Source organism: Eptesicus fuscus, chromosome 4 (assembly GCF_027574615.1).
Source record: "Eptesicus fuscus isolate TK198812 chromosome 4, DD_ASM_mEF_20220401, whole genome shotgun sequence".
Lineage (NCBI taxonomy): Eukaryota > Metazoa > Chordata > Mammalia > Chiroptera > Vespertilionidae > Eptesicus > Eptesicus fuscus.
Window position 1 is genome coordinate 80,863,834 of NC_072476.1, and position 16,565 is coordinate 80,880,398.

Below are 16,565 nucleotides of genomic sequence, written 5' to 3' on the forward strand. Positions count from 1 at the left end.
CTAATATTAGCACAGTCTTTGGAATATAGACCTAGGCTCAAGAGGAGACTGTCATCTTTACTGTATGATCTTCAGCAACATATTAACCTGTTTTTTTTCATTCAATTTCTTCATCTGTAAAATGGATATAATGATAAGACCCTTTTCAGATAACTGTTTGAAAATGTTGAATGTAACACCTGACACCTAATTGATCAGGAAATAAGGTACACACAGAAACATTAAAAACGAAAGCCATTATTCTGGCAGGCAAAACAGACAGGGACCTTATACTCTGGATGCTGTGTAAGGTTGGATACCTTGCCCTAGCACAATACCCAGTGCATACCAATTACCACTTCTACTGAACTTAGTAGTTTTTGTCTCTCACAATGGAATAAATTTTGAGAAGACCAGTTTCCTATTTAACTCTGACTCTCCACCACCCAGCAGTATTTAATAAATAGCTGGAGCTCAATAAATGCGTAGGGAGAACATGGCGGCGGGAAGGGAGTGAGCAGTCTGCGCGGCCCCGCACCCGCAGGAGGAAATAGAGGGAGCAGCTGAAACGAGAGGAATCCAGCCCGAATTGGTGAAGGAGAAGTGGCTGGTGAGACAGTTTGCAGCTGGGAAGGGCAGAGATCTCCTGGGAAAATCTACAGGCAGAAAAATCTCTGACATATGCCAAAAGAACTTCTTCGCTGATACTGCTCCTAGGGCAATGGAAGCTAAAGAGAAAATAAACAAATGGGATTACATCAAAATAAAAAGCTTTTGCACAGCAACAGAAACCATCAATAAAACAACAAGAAAACCCACTGCATGGGAGAACATATTTGCCAATGATGTCAACGATAAGGGTTTAATCTCCAACATTTACAGGGAACTCATGCAGCTTAACAAAAAGAAGATAAATAACCCAATCAAAAAATGGGCAACTGATCTAAATAGAAACTTTTCGAAAGAACCTATAAGTGTATTCCTAGTATCACATGAGCTCACTCATCTAGGGGAAAAGATGAACAACATAGACTGAAGAACAAGAACAGCATCCATCAGACTGTCAGACCTCAGAGGGAAAGTAGGGGAGGGTGGGGACAAGGGAGATAGATCAACCAAAGGACTTGTGTGCTTGCATATGAGCCTAACCAATGATCACGGACAACAGGGGGAGGGGGGCTTGTGTGTGTGGGGGATTGGGAAGGGAACGGGGGGAGGGGGTTGAGGACAAATATGTGATACCTTAATCAATAAAGTAATTTAAAAAAATAAAAAAAATAAATGCGTAGGGAGGACTTGGCACAAACGGAAGCGAAGCAACTAGTACCCCTAGTGGAACTAGACACTTACTACATTCTACTCTCGGGATGGCTTTCCAAAGCGCAGGTAGAGAAATCACTCCTCCCCCAGAGGAGCAAATTCCTCAACCCAAGATCCTGGGTTTCCCACCCCAGGCTGTTCTGGGAAACAGGAGTGAGGTACGGTGACAGAAAGAAACCTTCTTTGGACACCAACGCTCCCAGAACCTGGCTCCTATAAAGCATCCACCAGGCCTAATGGCATTACAGAATTTACTTCTCCATAATCCCCAGGGTACCACACCAACACCGACTTAACCAACGGTGCTCATTGGGGCGACAGGCCACGCCCAGACCCAAACTAGCCAATAAACTTTCAGAATCGGTAGCGCGGTGTCTTCTGGGATCTGTAGGCTTCCAAGGTTAGGCTTTCCTCTAGTTCATGACTACAATGCCCGGCGGCCCCTGGGCTCCAAGGCCGGCCCTCTTGCTGGGGGGCGGAGCCCAGAGCGAACCGGGGGGCGGGCCCTCGCCTCTCCCCTCCCCATTCAAGGGGGCTGGGGGTGGTGCGGTGGTGCGGCCGGCGGTTCCCACGTGGTGCCGTGACTGGGGTAGCGGGCTCTGGTCCTCGCTGACTTCCTGGGCCTGTGCGCCCGCTGCGTGCAGAAATGCCCAAGATCAAGTCTGGGGCGAGCGGCCGCCGCCGCGAGCGGCAACAGGGCCGGGAGCTGAAGAGCGCGGGAGGTGGGTCAGCCCCGCGGGAGCTGAGGTCGGGTCGGGTCGGGTCTTCCGGCGGGAGCTGAGCCCGGGGCGTGGACCGAGATCTGGGCCGGGACCGTGAGATCTCAGGTCCTTGCTCCCGGAGCGCGCAGGTCCTGGGATGCCGGGGGCGCGGGCCACGGGCCCTGCGCGCTGTCACTGGCTTCCTTCCCTGCGGAAGCGATGGACTGAGCGCGCCCGGCCAGGCTCCGCGGGTGACGTTTGCTGCGTCTTGTTGGCGCAGAAGTCTTAAGTCCACCTTCTCAGGTGCTTTCTTCTCTGCGACGGTCTAATATCTAAGGCTGTTTCATGTTTTCTTTCAGGACTCACGTTCAACACGGGGATTGGGCAGCACATTTTGAAAAACCCTCTTATTGTTAACAGCATTATCGATAAGGTGGGTGTGGAAAAGGAAAGGGAGTTATTAAGTAATTATTATTAGGAATATTTGAGCGCACAGAGGATGTTTGGCACAAAGTAAATGCTCTTTAAAGACTTGTTGAATGAACTGAAGAATTTTCTAGTTTTCACAAGCTGCCTTTGCCAGGATTTGCTTACTTCTGTGGATCTGGATTTCTACTGGTTCCGAATTCTTTTTCTTTGTATAGATTATTTACTTCATAGCTGGACATTCATTCAATTCCAAATTATTATTTTCCCCCAATCACTTTTTCTAGGCACCACCCATGACTGTTTTTATTTACTTCAGAGCCTAAAGATATGTCTAAAAAGAGATCTTAGGACGTTTGTTCCCCCAGAGAAACTTATATGGTACAATGCAGTTCCACATATAAAGTCTTTGGAGTATTCCTCCTGTATGTGTTATTGATGTTCTCTATTGTTTCAGATGATTGGGGATGCTAGGACATGAAATGTAGGAGGTGCAAATTACTTTCATGGCCACAAAGGGAGCATCCTGGAGCAGCAGAAAGAGCATTACATAATTAAAGGACCTCATCTTGACTTCTTGTTATTTGCAAAATGAGGGTGGGCCTAGCTTTTTAACATTTTTGGCCTGGATTCCTTTGAGCATCTGATAATAGCTAAGAGTCCAAAATACTGCAGCTGTGTGCATACAAACATCCACTATTGTGTACAATTTCTGGGTACTCCTGCATCCCTGAAAACAAACGTGTTAGAATTGAGAAATCCTGGTACAGCACACTATAGTTCTTTGGCAAGATCATTATATATAGTCCTTTCCAGTTTGAATTTGTTGATAACAGAGTTGGTAACAAGATGCTGTTGAAATCATTTCCAAGGTAGAAAGCAAAATGCCAACCCCAGAAAGAACTGCTATTCTGGGTTTCTGACTCCTAACTATTGTCCCAAGTTAGGAAAATTGTCAGATTTCCACTTGCACCAAATGTTAGATAATTTTGTTAAGCATATAGATCATGAAGAAATTCCTAAAAATTGAGTTAGAACAGTGGTCGGCAAACTCATTAGTCAACAGAGCCAAATATCAACAGTACAACGATTGAAATTTCTTTTGAGAGCCACATTTTTTAAACTTAAACTTCTTCTAACGCCACTTCTTCAAAATAGACTCGCCCAGGCCGTGGTATTTTGTGGAAGAGCCACACTCAAGGGGCCAAAGAGCCGCATGTGGCTCGCGAGCCGCGGTTTGCCAACCACTGAGTTAGAATAAAAGATCTTAACTGAGTGCTTTCTAGCAAAGATATTCAGGTGTAAATTATGTGGTCAGGAAAGCTAAAGTGGTTGTGTTTGCTTGCAGGCTGCCTTAAGACCAACTGATGTGGTGCTGGAGGTTGGACCTGGAACTGGCAATATGACTGTTAAGTTGCTAGAAAAGGCAAAAAAGGTAAAAGGATTTCATGCTTGGGATCAGAAATGATTATATGAGTAAGCTCAGGTGGTTTATAAATATAAATACTTTAATTAATTGCTATTATTTTAACAGTAACTCTTAATCCTTTGCTAGAAATTTTATCTTAGAAAATATGGGTGAATGGGTACAGGTGGTCAAAAGGTACAAGCTTCCAGTTATAAAATAAGTCCTGGGAATATAACCGAGAGCATGATGATTATAGTTAACAATACTGTACTGTGTATTTGAAAGTTGCTAAGAGAGTAGATCTTAAAAGTTTTAATCATAAAACCAACAAAAAATGGTTAACTAGACTTATCTTGGAATATATACATATTATGTTGTATACCTGAAACTAATATAATGTTATATGTCAACTATATCTTAATTCTTTTTTTTTTTTAAATATATTTTATTACAGAGAGGAAGAGAGAGGGATAGAGAGTTAGAAACATCGATCAGTTGCCTCTTGCACACCCCCTACTGGGGATGTGCCCGCAACCACGGTACATGCCCTTGACCGGAATCGAACCCGGGACCCTTCAGTCCGAAGGCCGACGCTCTATTCACTGAGCCAAACCGGTGTCGGCTATATCTTAATTCTTTTAAAGGGTTTAAAAGAAAATGTGGGCTGTATCAGTCAGGAAAACAGAAACCACATTCGATATTTCAGTACAGGGAATTGGTTACATGGTTGTTACAGGACTAAAAGAATAAAATGAGAACATTGAGGTAACTGAAGAATAATAATAGCAAAAAGCAGCTATCACCTCTAGGCTCAGGGAAACAAAGTAAGGAAGTTGGAGTTATTGGAACCTAGAACTTTGGAACCTAAAGAGCTGAAGCACAGGCCCCTGATTTTGGGGTACCACCTGGCCACTGCTAGTGTCTTCTTTGTCTCTTGGCTGACCCAGTTTCCAATGAAATGGAACGATTGTTCTGTCCTTAGGTGCAAGTAGGTAGCACATTTTAAGGCACTTATTTGAAGAGACTTTAGTAAAGAGACTGTTTTTTGTTTTTTTTTTTTTATTGATTTTTTACAGGGAGAAAGGGAGAGGGATAGACAGTTAGAAACATTGATGAAAGAAACATCGATCAGCTGCCTCCTGCACACCCCCTACTGGGGATGTGCCCGCAACCAAGGTACATGCCCTTGACTGGAATCGAACCTGGGACCTTTCAACCTTTCAGTCTGCAGGCCGATGCTCGATCCACTGAGCCAAACTGGTTAGGGCGTGAAAAGACTATTTACAAAATGTGTGGGAATGGGGTTAAAGGGAACCAGTAAGCATTAGTGAAAGACCCAGGGACTAGCAACAGCAGGTAACAGTTCAAAGGACTCAAGGGACAAAAGGAGGGAACTGTGTTATTGAGTCATTGAACAGGGGCCACTGATAGTGGAACACGGCCATTGCCAGAACACCTGAAAGGCATGGGTGGGCATTAGGAAATACTCAGCCTCTGTCCTTGTGCCCTACAATGCTGGTTCCTTTCATTGGCTAGTCCCAACTAGAAATCAAGGGCAAGGGAAGGGACGGCATCACTCTACAGGGCACAGGGAAAGCTGGAGAAAGGAACTGAAAGTCAAATAGACTAAGCAGCACATACATCTAGTCTGCAGACATGGTCTTCCTGGAAGTCATTAAATCTCAGCTGATAGTGAAATAAAATGACAATTTCAGCCTTACCTGGTAACCCTTTACATTCAGAAATTATCTATGCTGTGTACTCTGAACTTAATAGATGAAATGATATACTCATTCTAGGAGCACTTGTCTTCTAGAACATTTACTACACAGACTTTTTGTGTATTTTTTTCATCTATTCCAGGCGTCCTCAAACTATGGCCCGCGGGCCACATGCGGGTGTTTTTGCCGTTTTGTTTTTTTACTTCAAAATAAGATATGTGCAGTGTGCATAGGAATTTGTTCATAGTTTTTTTTAAACTATAGTCTGGCCCTCCAACGGTCTGAGGGACAGTGAACTGGCCCCTGTTTAAAAAGTTTGAGGACCCCTGCTCTATTCAGTTACAAACATGGAGCCAGATGAGCATGATAATTCTGTCAATTATTTGGGTGGTCCTTTAGCTGACCACCTTTCTGGGTGGTGTTTTCCATTGTTTGAAATGGTAGCGAACAATTGAAAGAATATTGGTAATAGAATTGGGAAAAAGAAATTTAGTTCATGTAAGAGTTACTATTGAGATAAGAAAAGCTTTATATTCCATAATTATTTTTTAATTTAGGTAATTGCCTGTGAACTTGACCCAAGGCTAGTAGCTGAACTGCACAAAAGGGTTCAGGGCACGTGAGTATTCATAATGGAATTAAAGTGCATTTCAATCTCATAAAACAATATTCTTTTTTAAGTTTTTTTTATTATTTATTTTTTATTATCAGACCTCTGGCCAGCAAACTTCAAGTAATGGTGGGTGATGTGTTGAAAACAGATTTGCCATTCTTTGATGCTTGTGTAGCAAATTTGCCTTATCAGGTATGTTTTCAGATTGTTGGGAACATTATATTAAATGTTTCTCTGGTGTGTCTTTCCCAGAAATAACTAGTTAATTCTTTTACAGATCTCTTCTCCTTTTGTCTTCAAGTTGTTGCTGCATCGACCTTTTTTCAGGTTTGTAACAAACACCAAAGTGACTGCCAAACAACTAGAAAAATTTGATAGTTTAGGTCATGCACACAGCTAAAGATGAAAGTTAATTCAATTGCCTGGCCGGTGTGGCTCAGTGGATTGAGCAACATCCCATGCACTATCGGAGCTGGGGAGGGAGTGGGAAGTTGGCCAGGGAGGGACCACGGGAGGGCTTCAGGGTGTGTCCGGCCCATCTCGCTCAGTCCCGATTGGCCAGACCCCAGCAGCAAGCTAACCTACTGGTCTGAGCATCTGCCCCCTGGTGGTCAGTGCATGTCATAGTGACTGGTCGATCGGTCGACTGTCTGCCCCCTCGTGTGTGGTCAGTGCACATCATAGCGAGCAGTTGAGCGGCCTTAGCATATCATGAGCATATTATGCTTTGGTTGGTTGAACGGACGACTGGGCACTTAGCATATTAGGCTTTTATTATATAGGATAGGATAGATGTCTACACAATTGCAGTGGCTTCCTAAGGTGTTTCTAGGACAATCTAAACCAATCATTTTCAAACTGCAAGCCAAAAACCCCTTAGTGGTTATAAAATAAATTCAGTGGGTCATGATTGTCTTTTTTATTTTTTTAATGATATGGAATGGAATATATCAGAGGGTCTTAAGTGCATGTGGCCCAGGTGATTATAGTTTTACAAAACTTTTGTTTAAGTTACATAAGCACATATACATACAGATATTTGTGGCCTGGGTGGAAATGTCAAATATATTTCTTTTTTTTTTAAATATATTTTATTGATTTTTTACAGAGAGGAAGGGAGAGAGATAGAGTTAGAAACATCGATGAGAGAGAAACATCGATCAGCTGCCTCCTGCACACCCCCTACTGGGGATGTGCCCGCAACCAAGGTACATGCCCTTGACCGGAATCGAACCCAGGACCCTTCAGTCTGTAGGCCGATGCTCTATCCACTGAGCCAAACCGGTTTTGGCCAAATATATTTCTTAATGTGACTTACAGTCAAAAAAATTTGAGTCAAAACCTACCTTTGAAGATGATCATTTTCTGTTCGAGCCTCCAAAAGCCTGTCATTGCTTGCTGAATTAGGAAAAAAAAAAAAAATCTACATTTCTTAATCTGCTAAATCAGAAGGACACTGATTTCACAACCTGCCTCAGCTCTTCCATAAGGGTGTTTGCTACCCCATGAATATAATTTATCTACTGAGTCAATTTTGTTTGTTTGGGTTTTGTTTTCCTAGAAGGGGTGAGATAGATTGGTGCTGATCTGAAATACTTTTTCATTTGATCATTGAGGGCTTACATTGGCAAGGGGTGAGAGGTATAGCCATTATAACATGAAAAAGCCAACTGGGTCATTTCGTGATAATAAAGTTAAGGCTGAGTGTTCACCTATCTTCTAACCAGCTGGACTAATTGTCATGAACTGCAGGTGTTGCTTTGCTCTGTTTCCCGTTCAAGAAAATCTGTTGAAGTTCAAATATATTAATAGTTGAAAGTGACCATTTTCCTTATTCCTTTTTGTTGTCTTTTCAGATGTGCTATACTTATGTTTCAAAGAGAATTTGCTCTCCGACTGGTTGCAAAACCTGGAGATAAGTTATACTGCAGACTCTCAATTAACACACAGCTGTTAGCCCGTGTGGACCATTTAATGAAAGTAAGTGACTATTATTGAACTAATGTGACTTAACTCATCCTCTAGCATCTAGCTGTGCCTTCTGTGAGGAGAGCATATTTGATTACTAATTTAGTTATTTTTGAGATGACTACTGAAACAGTTTCTGATTAACAGGTTGGAAAGAATAACTTCAGACCACCACCCAAGGTGGAATCCAGTGTTGTAAGAATAGAACCTAAGAATCCACCACCACCTATCAATTTTCAGGTGAGGTTAAAATACTAGGTCATTCAGTGAAGGAAAAAAATGTCCAAGCTGGGAGATGTTTGTCTGTAACAGCAGAAAAATACTGAGTCAACCTAAAATGTCCTAACAGGAAAATGTTAATTATGATACATCCTGTGATGGAGTAGATGGAATAATTTGACTCAAGATAGTTGTGAAGACCACACAAGCACATGGAAAATGTTTGCAAAATGTAAAGAGATTAGAATCCCATTGCATTTTGTTGAGGATTATAGGTATGGAAAACGTTTCTATTTGAATAAGACTTGGAAAACAAGATGAGGTGAAAATAATTGTTAGAATAATATTATGGGAAACACTTTTTAATCAAAATTCTTATTTTTGTGATTTAAAAAGAGAAGGAAACCACATCACTTGATATAAAACCTTACTGCAGCCGAAACCGGTTTGGCTCAGTGGATAGAGCGTTGGCCTGCGGACTGACGGGTCCCAGGTTCGATTCCGGTCAAGGGCATGTACCTTGGTTGCAGGCACATCCCCAATAGAGGGTGTGCAGAAGGCAGCTGATCGATGTTTCTCTCTCATCGATGTTTCTGGCTCTCTATCCCTCTCCCTTCCTCTCTGTAAAAAATCAATAAAATATATTAAAAAAAAAAAAAAAAAAAAAACCTTACTGCAATCACTTTGGATAAAAACATGCTTGTGGGGTCAATAACTGGTGGTAAATGGAGTGGCTTGTCAATTACTCCTTCAAAGGAGGCTTAGGTGTGTTGCATAGGAGGTATTCTAAATTATGCTTGTTTGAACCATGGTTTCTTAAATTTTCTTTATTGATTAAGGTATTACATATGTGTCCTTACCCCCCCATTGTCCCCCACCCCTTACTCATGCCCTCACCCCCCTGGTGTCTGTGTCCATTGGTTAGGCATATATGCACGCATAAAAGTCCTTTGGTTGATCTCTCCCCCTTACCCCCACCCTCCCTTGCCTTCCCTCTGAGGTTTGACAGTCTGTTCGATGCTTCTCTGCCTCTGGATCTGTTTTTGTTTATCAGTTTATGTTCAATATATTCCACAAATGAGTGAGATCATGTGATATTTATCTTTCTCCGACTGACTTATTTCGCTTAGCATAATGCTCTCCAGGTCCATCCATGCTGCTGCAAATGATAGCAGTTCCTTCCTTTTTATAGCAGCATAGTATTCTATTGTGTAGATGTACCAGTATTTTAATCCACTCATCTGCTGATGAGCACTTAGGTTGCTTCCAAATCTTAGCTATAGTAAATTATGCTGCTATGAACATAGGTGTGCATATGTCCTTTCTGATTGGTGTTTCTAGTTTCTTGGGATATATTCCTAGAAGTGGGATCACTGGGTCAAATGGGAGTTCCATTTTTAGATTTTTGAGGAAACTCCATACTGTTCTCCACAGTGGCTGCACCAGTCTGCATTCCCACCAGCAGTGCACGAGGGTTCCTTTTTCTCCGCATCCTCACCAGCACTTGTGGTTTGTTGATGATAGACATTCTGACAGGTCTGAGACGGTACTGCATTGTCATTTTGATTTGCATCTCTCGGATGATTAGTGACTTTGAGTATGTTTTCATGTGTCTCTTGGCCTTCCTAATGTCCTCTTTCAAAAAGCATCTATTTAGGTCCATTGCCCGTTTTTTGATTGGGTTATCTTCCTTTTGTTAAGTTGTATGAGTTCCCTGTAAATGTTGGAGATTAAACCCTTATCAGAGATAACTTTGGCAAATATGTTCTCCCATGCAGTGGGCTTTCTTGTTGTTTTGTTGATGTTTCTTTTGCTGTGCAGAAGCTTTTTATTTTGATGCAGTCCCATTAGTTTATTTTCTCTTTAGTTTCCATTGCCCTAGGAGTATCGGTGAAGATACTGCTTCGGCATATGTCTGAGATTTTGCCACCTGTGGATTCCTCTAAGATTTTTATGGTTTCCTGTCTTACGTTTAAGTCCTTTATCCATTTTGAGTTTATTTTTGTGTATGGTGTAAGATGGTGGTCTAGTTTCATTTTTTGCATGTATTTGTGAATCATGTTTTTTGAAAATGACAGATGGCATCTGACACTTTAGGTGCCAAAATGCTATATTGTTCTTTGTTCAGATGTGGAATAATGTATTTTTTTGTAGTGTACATCTTACTTTGGCATGTGTCAGCCACATCAAGATATAGAACATTTTCATCACTCCAGAAGGTTCGTTCCAGGTTTATATTTTAGGAGACACAATAATACCTAGCAGGCCTAGAAAAGAAGTTTGACATTTTGTAAGAAAATATTTATCTTCTCTTTCAGGAATGGGATGGGCTAGTAAGGATCACCTTTGTTAGGAAAAACAAGACACTGTCTGCTGCATTTAAGTAAGTATTTTACTAATTTATAATGTATGAAGGACCAATGCTCCAGACACTGGGCTAACTGCTAGAATTTTGTCCTTTTCCTGAACATATATATCCTAAGCATAATGACTGCCCATGTCCAGACACACTTGGCCTTTTGTTTTTTTCTTAAATATATTTTATTGATTTTTTTACAGAGAGGAAAGGAGAGGGATAGAGTTAGAAACATCAATCAGCTATCTCCTGCACACCTCCTACTGGGGATGTGCCCGCAACCAAGGTACATGCCCTTGACAGGAATCTAACCTGGGACCCTTGAGTTCGCAGGCCGATGCTCTATCCACTGAGCCAAACTGGTCAGGGCGACACACTTTACCTTTTAAACTGACTTTGTACTTTGGAAGGCAGAAGAATTTAATTAAGTTCCTAGAGTTGGGAATTAGATCAGGTTTATTGGCAAAACGGAGAAAAAACAAAAACTGACTACAAATCTGCCTTTTTCTTTGGAAAAATAGTGATGAGGGACCCCTTCCCCATTTGTGTAAAATTCACTTAATTTTATTTACTTGGAAAAATGTAATAGCATTTTGGGGTAAAAGAGAGGTGAAAAGTTTAATTTTAGATAGACATATATATATATACATTTAACATATTTTTATTAATTTCAGAGAGGGAGAGAAACATCAGTGAGAGAGAGAATCATTGATTGGCTGCCTCCTGCACACCCCCCACTGGGGATCAAGCCCAAGGCCCCTGGCATGTGCCCTGACTGGGAGTTGAACCATGACCTCCTGTTTCACAGCTTGATACTCAACCACTGAGCAACACCAGCCGGGCTAGATTGTTTTTTTTTTTTTTTTTTTTTAGGTGACGTTTTGTGGAGAGTCTGGAATTTCATTAACACGTTAAGCACCATGTCAGTCACCGGTGACTAAAAAGGAAAGGAAGACAAAACAGGCTGGGCGCTTAACGTGTTAAGAATTGGATATGTTTATTAGGACTTTACTTTTTAAATTTAACTATGTAGTTTGTGGTTGTTTCTTAAGTTTTAAGTATTCAATACCTTTTTTAGTTTCTTAATTTCACCATATGAAACAGATTTTTATCTGATAATAAAAGGAAATTGATAATCTCTAATTTTGGAATAATAATACTAATGTCATTTATGCTACAGGTCAAGTGCAGTACAGCAGTTATTGGAAAAAAACTACAGAATTCACTGTTCAGTCCATAATACTGTAAGCAGAAAATGTTTGTGATTTCAATTTGTTTTAAAATATCTATTTCTTATTCCTTTCCATCTATCAAGATTCTTTAATTTTATACATTCCATAAGATCCTTAAAAGATCACAAGCAATGTATAACTAGCACAACTTTAACAAGTCAGTGCTCATGTATATTCTGTGGAACAGATCTGAGAAACCTCAGTTACTCCACTCTGTCTTCTTTAACTACTGATAGCTGTTTCAGCCATAGATTCAACTGAATTATTTCCTCAAAGGTGTAGGCATGTGCAGTTTGCTCAGCTTAAAATAAATGACCATCCTTTCTTGTCTGTTCCTCATATAGCAATTATAAATTTAAAATGTCAATACCTCGCTTAAAGTAGACTGAATAGCAGATTTCTGGTTGTGAGCCTCATGCCTCTTAATCATTATCAGTGCAACGTTTTCTTTAATCAATTTTGTGTCTATGAGCACACATAAACATCTATATATATATATATAAAAGCCAAGCAACTGGAAAAACCGGTCACCATGACTCACTGTGGCTGTCCAGCCGGCCAGCTAACCAGCCTGATGGGGGTGGGGCTGGCTGGCCAACTTCCCAGCCCCTCCCCTCACTGGCTGGCCTCAATCGGCTTTGGTAGGGGTGGGCTGGCCGGACCCCACCCATGCATGAATTCGTGCACCAGGCCTCTAGTATCCATATATAATGACTATTTATTTATTAGTTCTTTCAAATTAATTAAACAGAGCAGGCAGAAAAAAGCAAATTTCTGTTCTATTTTTGGACTCCTATGGTTTAATATATCACATTGCTACCTCCATTTTCTTTTTATAGACAAAATCATTAAACATTGCTTAAGTAAGAAAATATTAAGTTGGATTAAGAAAAATCTTTGGATGAAAAATGTAGTCTGATATATTTAATATTCCTTAAGGGTTGGAGAGGCCATCTCTTAGAGAAAAATTAAGCTGGAAAAATGAGATTGGTGCCAAGAAAATGGGAGTTGTTTTAAAAGGAGTAACAATTGCTTTAAAATTTAGTTTCAGCTCCAATTATTTTGTTATGAAAATCTGAAACTGATTTTTAAGAAAGAATTTTTAAAAAAGAGGACAATATTCTTGATTCATTCATTTATTCGAGGACTTCCGAGTATTTGGTATGTGCTAAAGATCAATCACTTAGAGAGGTGCAGGTGGTAACTATTTTATGACTTATCGAACTAAAAAGAAAAAGAGTCAAGGTGACTTCATTAAAGATATGTTGTTCATTTATTCTGAATCTTGATAGATAATACCAGAAGATTTCAGCATAGCAGATAAAATACAGCAAATCCTAACCAGCACAGGTTTTAGTGACAAGCGGGCCCGTTCCATGGACATAGATGACTTCATCAGGTAATTACATTTTTCTTTTCCTAAGTGTTTACACTTTACTGTCACACCTTAAGATGAGAGATTTAAAGGCTTTTAAGTGGTGTAAGGTGCTACCTGGGAGTTATTGCATAGCACTTCCAAGGCATAGAATGGTATTTGGTGTAGAAGATGGAGGCTAGTTAGCTGCAGCAGAATGAACATTTTAAGAACAGTAGTAAATAACAGTCCTAGCCTGGAGATTGCCTGTGTCAGTGTGTGTTGTGGTGTGTATGGTCCTCCCCTTTAACTTTCTTCTCTGTCTCCCTATTCATAATCTATTGTGGGCAGAAGAATCCTAAGACATGTAGTTGGATCTCACTTTTTTCTTTTTTATGGAAATATTTTTTTAAATTGATTTCAGAGAGGAAGGGAGAGGGAGAGATAGAAACATCAATGATGAGAATCATTGATTGGCTGCCTCCTGCACGCCCCCTACTGGGGATTGAGCCTGCAACCAGGCATGTGCCCTTGACTGGAATCGAACCCAGGAACTTTCAGTCCCCAGGACAACACTCTTTCCACTGAGCCAAACTGGCTAGGGCTCTTACCTTTTTCTTTATTGGGCATAGCGATTGTTAAATAGACCCTAAGCATGAAATAGTTTCAGTTACAATCATATCTGGTTATCATTTATAATTGCTTTAGTAACATAGTTACTTGTTTTGTAATTATCTGGGCAATGTACACCAAAATTTATTTGCCTTGAATTATACAAGTCTCATGAAAATAGAATAAGGCTTCAGTTACCCAGGTAATTATTAACCTATACTCACTGTTTTTAATCACTAACACTTTGGTTTCTTCATAAACCATCACTTAATATAGAAGTTTTTGCCTCTTTAGCTAATTCATTTTTGAAGCTTCAATGGTCTAGGGGCTGAATAAAAAAAACAAGGGTAAATGGTTACAAAAGTCATTGGTTTGACTTTTCTAAGCTGGAAATACAGTTCTATATAACTAAGACAAGTAGGGTTTACATTTTATATTGGCAGGTTAGTAATACTACTGAGTCTTTATTCAATGTTAATCCTAGGAGTTAAATATTACTCATAAATACCTAGCTTCCTTTTTTAGACATTTTAACCCATCTTGACCTGTTCCTACGAGCCATCCTAAAAATAATCTCCGGTCTAAATAGAAATATTTCCTCTTATTTTCTTTCATTTTCACCAAATTTCTTCCAGTCTTCTTTTTCACTTACCATGTTGAAACAATTGCTAATGAGCTCTTAGGTCTGGGATAGTAGAGGTCTATGATACTTTTAATCAAATTCATAATTTAGGACATACAGGCTATGACAAAAAGGTATTAAAAAGATGAGTTTTAATCACTGTCTTATACATTTAGTTGGCGAATGTTTCTTTAATGACTAGTGTTCGGAGTGGGTGGGCTTCATAGGTTTGCTGATGTGTTCATGTTTTAGAATTCATAGAATGGGAACTATATGCACTGTTTGTTATGTGCGCTACAGATTAGTTTTTCAATACCATCTCACTTTGGCTTCTTTTTTCAGATTGTTACATGGATTCAATGCAGAAGGTATCCATTTTTCTTAGGTATCTGGAAAACAGAATTTTCAAACTCAAGAAAAGAAACTTGAATTATATATTTTTAATAATTTGAGAAGATAAAGTATGCTTTTCCTCCACTGGGACACTGTGCTTGACTATTTTTTATTTAATGCTACTGTTACTAGTAATTAGTCCAAATTTCTAAGGTAGTTAAGTTCCGAAGGTTTTTTTTTTCCGTTTATTTTATATCTAATACAGGGCAGGGTCCCGGTCTATACATGATAATTTTCAAGAGCCGTAGACACTCACAACTTGACACTTAAAATTTATCATTTCTAAGAGGTTATTGTATAAAGATGTTACTCTTCTATTTTCTATGTTATATATTACTGTGAAGACCTCTTTAGGCCTTCAGCTCTTTAGTCCTTTATCCCTCACGTATAAAGTTAAATATGCTTAACTGAGTCACATATTCCCCATATCATTTCTTATTATTCATATGTACAGTAAAACAATTTTCTTATATTTTAATTTTGTTTCTCTCTCTGTGTGTTTATCCTATACAACTTCTATCACTGCCTACCTACCCCTTTACTTATCCTGTAACATCACAGTTACATCAGAGTTCTGGGTAAGCTTAAGTCTGCTCCTGAGACCATGTGGTGCCAGACATATTACTTCTGGGAATGATTCCTTACCTGTAAAATAAGGATGCTCAACTAGAATGTAAAATGGATTATAAGATTGTATGTTTTTTCTTGGGGAGATAGTAATAGTTTTAACAAAATTTCCAGAGGTTTTAGAAATCAAAACTTCATTTAAAATATCTGCCCATCAACTTCAAAACAAACAAAACCCATCCAGTAATTTTCCCACAAGAACTGGCTCCCAGTATTCCTCCTATAACTTCTGGATAATTAAAATTTCCAGCACTCTTTTATATACCTGATGCTTAGCTATAATCTACTTTAAAATGTAAGGTTGATAATTTCAATAGATGTCATAACCATATCTTAGTTACTATGTCTAAATCATTATCAATATAATATTAATTGTTAATGTCCTTTAATAAAGAATTATATATAATAGCTGGTTATTTTATTTATGTAAGGAAATAAAAATATCTTCATTCTTTATGCCTAACAGAAGTGTTTCAAAAAGGAAGTTCATTTGTTTACCTAAACAGATTTTTTTTGAAATATGACTTCAAAATGATATTAAGCATTCCTATATAATGATAATGTATTTTTATTACTTATTAATAAGAATACCAGCTTTCAAGTCTGAGAAAGTAAAGAATGTTTAATTCAGATCCAAAAGTTTTTTAAATAGCTGTATCAAGCCACTTTTGTTATATAAATATTATACTTGGGTAGGTTTTTTAAATATCAAAAGTTACTTTGCAAAATTCACTTGTACTATTTCTAGTCTTATAGGAAATTTTTAAGATTTATTCATTCAGCTTTCCCTCTACACCTTATTAACTGCCGAGTTTTAGTCCCTTTTCTGGCCCTTAGCTTCCCTATCTGTAAAACGAGTACTGGATTATACTACAAAGATCTTTTCTGGTGTACTGATTTTTCATATACCTTGATTACTGATCAGAATGAAGCCATTATAGAATAAAGCAGCACATTTAAATATAAGGGGACCTTCTAGAGATAGTATCCATCTATTTTAAATAAGACTAATCT

At 39.2% G+C, this 16,565-nt stretch overlaps 2 protein-coding genes across 8 annotated transcripts in view; one reads left to right on the plus strand and one right to left on the minus strand.

Moving 5' to 3' along the window:
- The first annotated feature begins 1,813 nt into the window (after window positions 1–1,813).
- Window positions 1,814–15,014, plus strand: DIMT1 (DIM1 rRNA methyltransferase and ribosome maturation factor). 5 transcript variants are annotated; one of them, XM_008161857.3, is made up of 12 exons: window positions 1,817–2,021; window positions 2,360–2,433; window positions 3,775–3,861; window positions 6,113–6,174; window positions 6,267–6,360; window positions 6,446–6,495; window positions 8,025–8,148; window positions 8,284–8,376; window positions 10,674–10,738; window positions 11,892–11,955; window positions 13,236–13,342; window positions 14,874–15,014. In XM_008161857.3, the coding sequence occupies exons 1-12, from the start codon at window positions 1,946–1,948 to the stop codon at window positions 14,914–14,916; spliced, it is 939 nt and encodes a 312-aa protein (XP_008160079.1). In that variant the 5' UTR covers window positions 1,817–1,945; the 3' UTR covers window positions 14,917–15,014. The 5 variants fall into 5 exon arrangements, with proteins under 5 accessions (XP_054571199.1, XP_008160079.1, XP_054571201.1 ...); XM_054715225.1 differs by lacking the exon at window positions 1,817–2,021 and adding an exon at window positions 2,884–3,023 and having other exon boundaries at window positions 2,383–2,433; XM_054715224.1 differs by lacking the exon at window positions 8,284–8,376 and having other exon boundaries at window positions 1,814–2,021.
- Window positions 13,194–16,565, minus strand: part of KIF2A (kinesin family member 2A) — a 76,939-nt gene continuing 73,567 nt past the window's right edge. For all 3 annotated transcript variants that reach the window (XR_008555869.1, XR_008555868.1, XR_008555866.1), the window contains one exon: window positions 13,194–14,920. The gene's annotated coding sequence lies outside the window, so the exon portion shown is untranslated. The remainder of the gene's footprint in view (window positions 14,921–16,565) is intronic.

Excerpts from the sequence above, each read along its gene's own strand:
- DIMT1 (XM_008161857.3), top strand. The coding sequence starts at position 1,946 with ATGCCCAAGATCAAGTCTGGGGCGAGCGGCCGCCGCCGCGAGCGGCAA. Across the intron at positions 2,434-3,774 it reads TTAACAGCATTATCGATAAG|GCTGCCTTAAGACCAACTGA; the intron begins GTGGGTGTGGAA and ends GTTTGCTTGCAG. Across the intron at positions 6,496-8,024 it reads CTGCATCGACCTTTTTTCAG|ATGTGCTATACTTATGTTTC; the intron begins GTTTGTAACAAA and ends TTGTCTTTTCAG.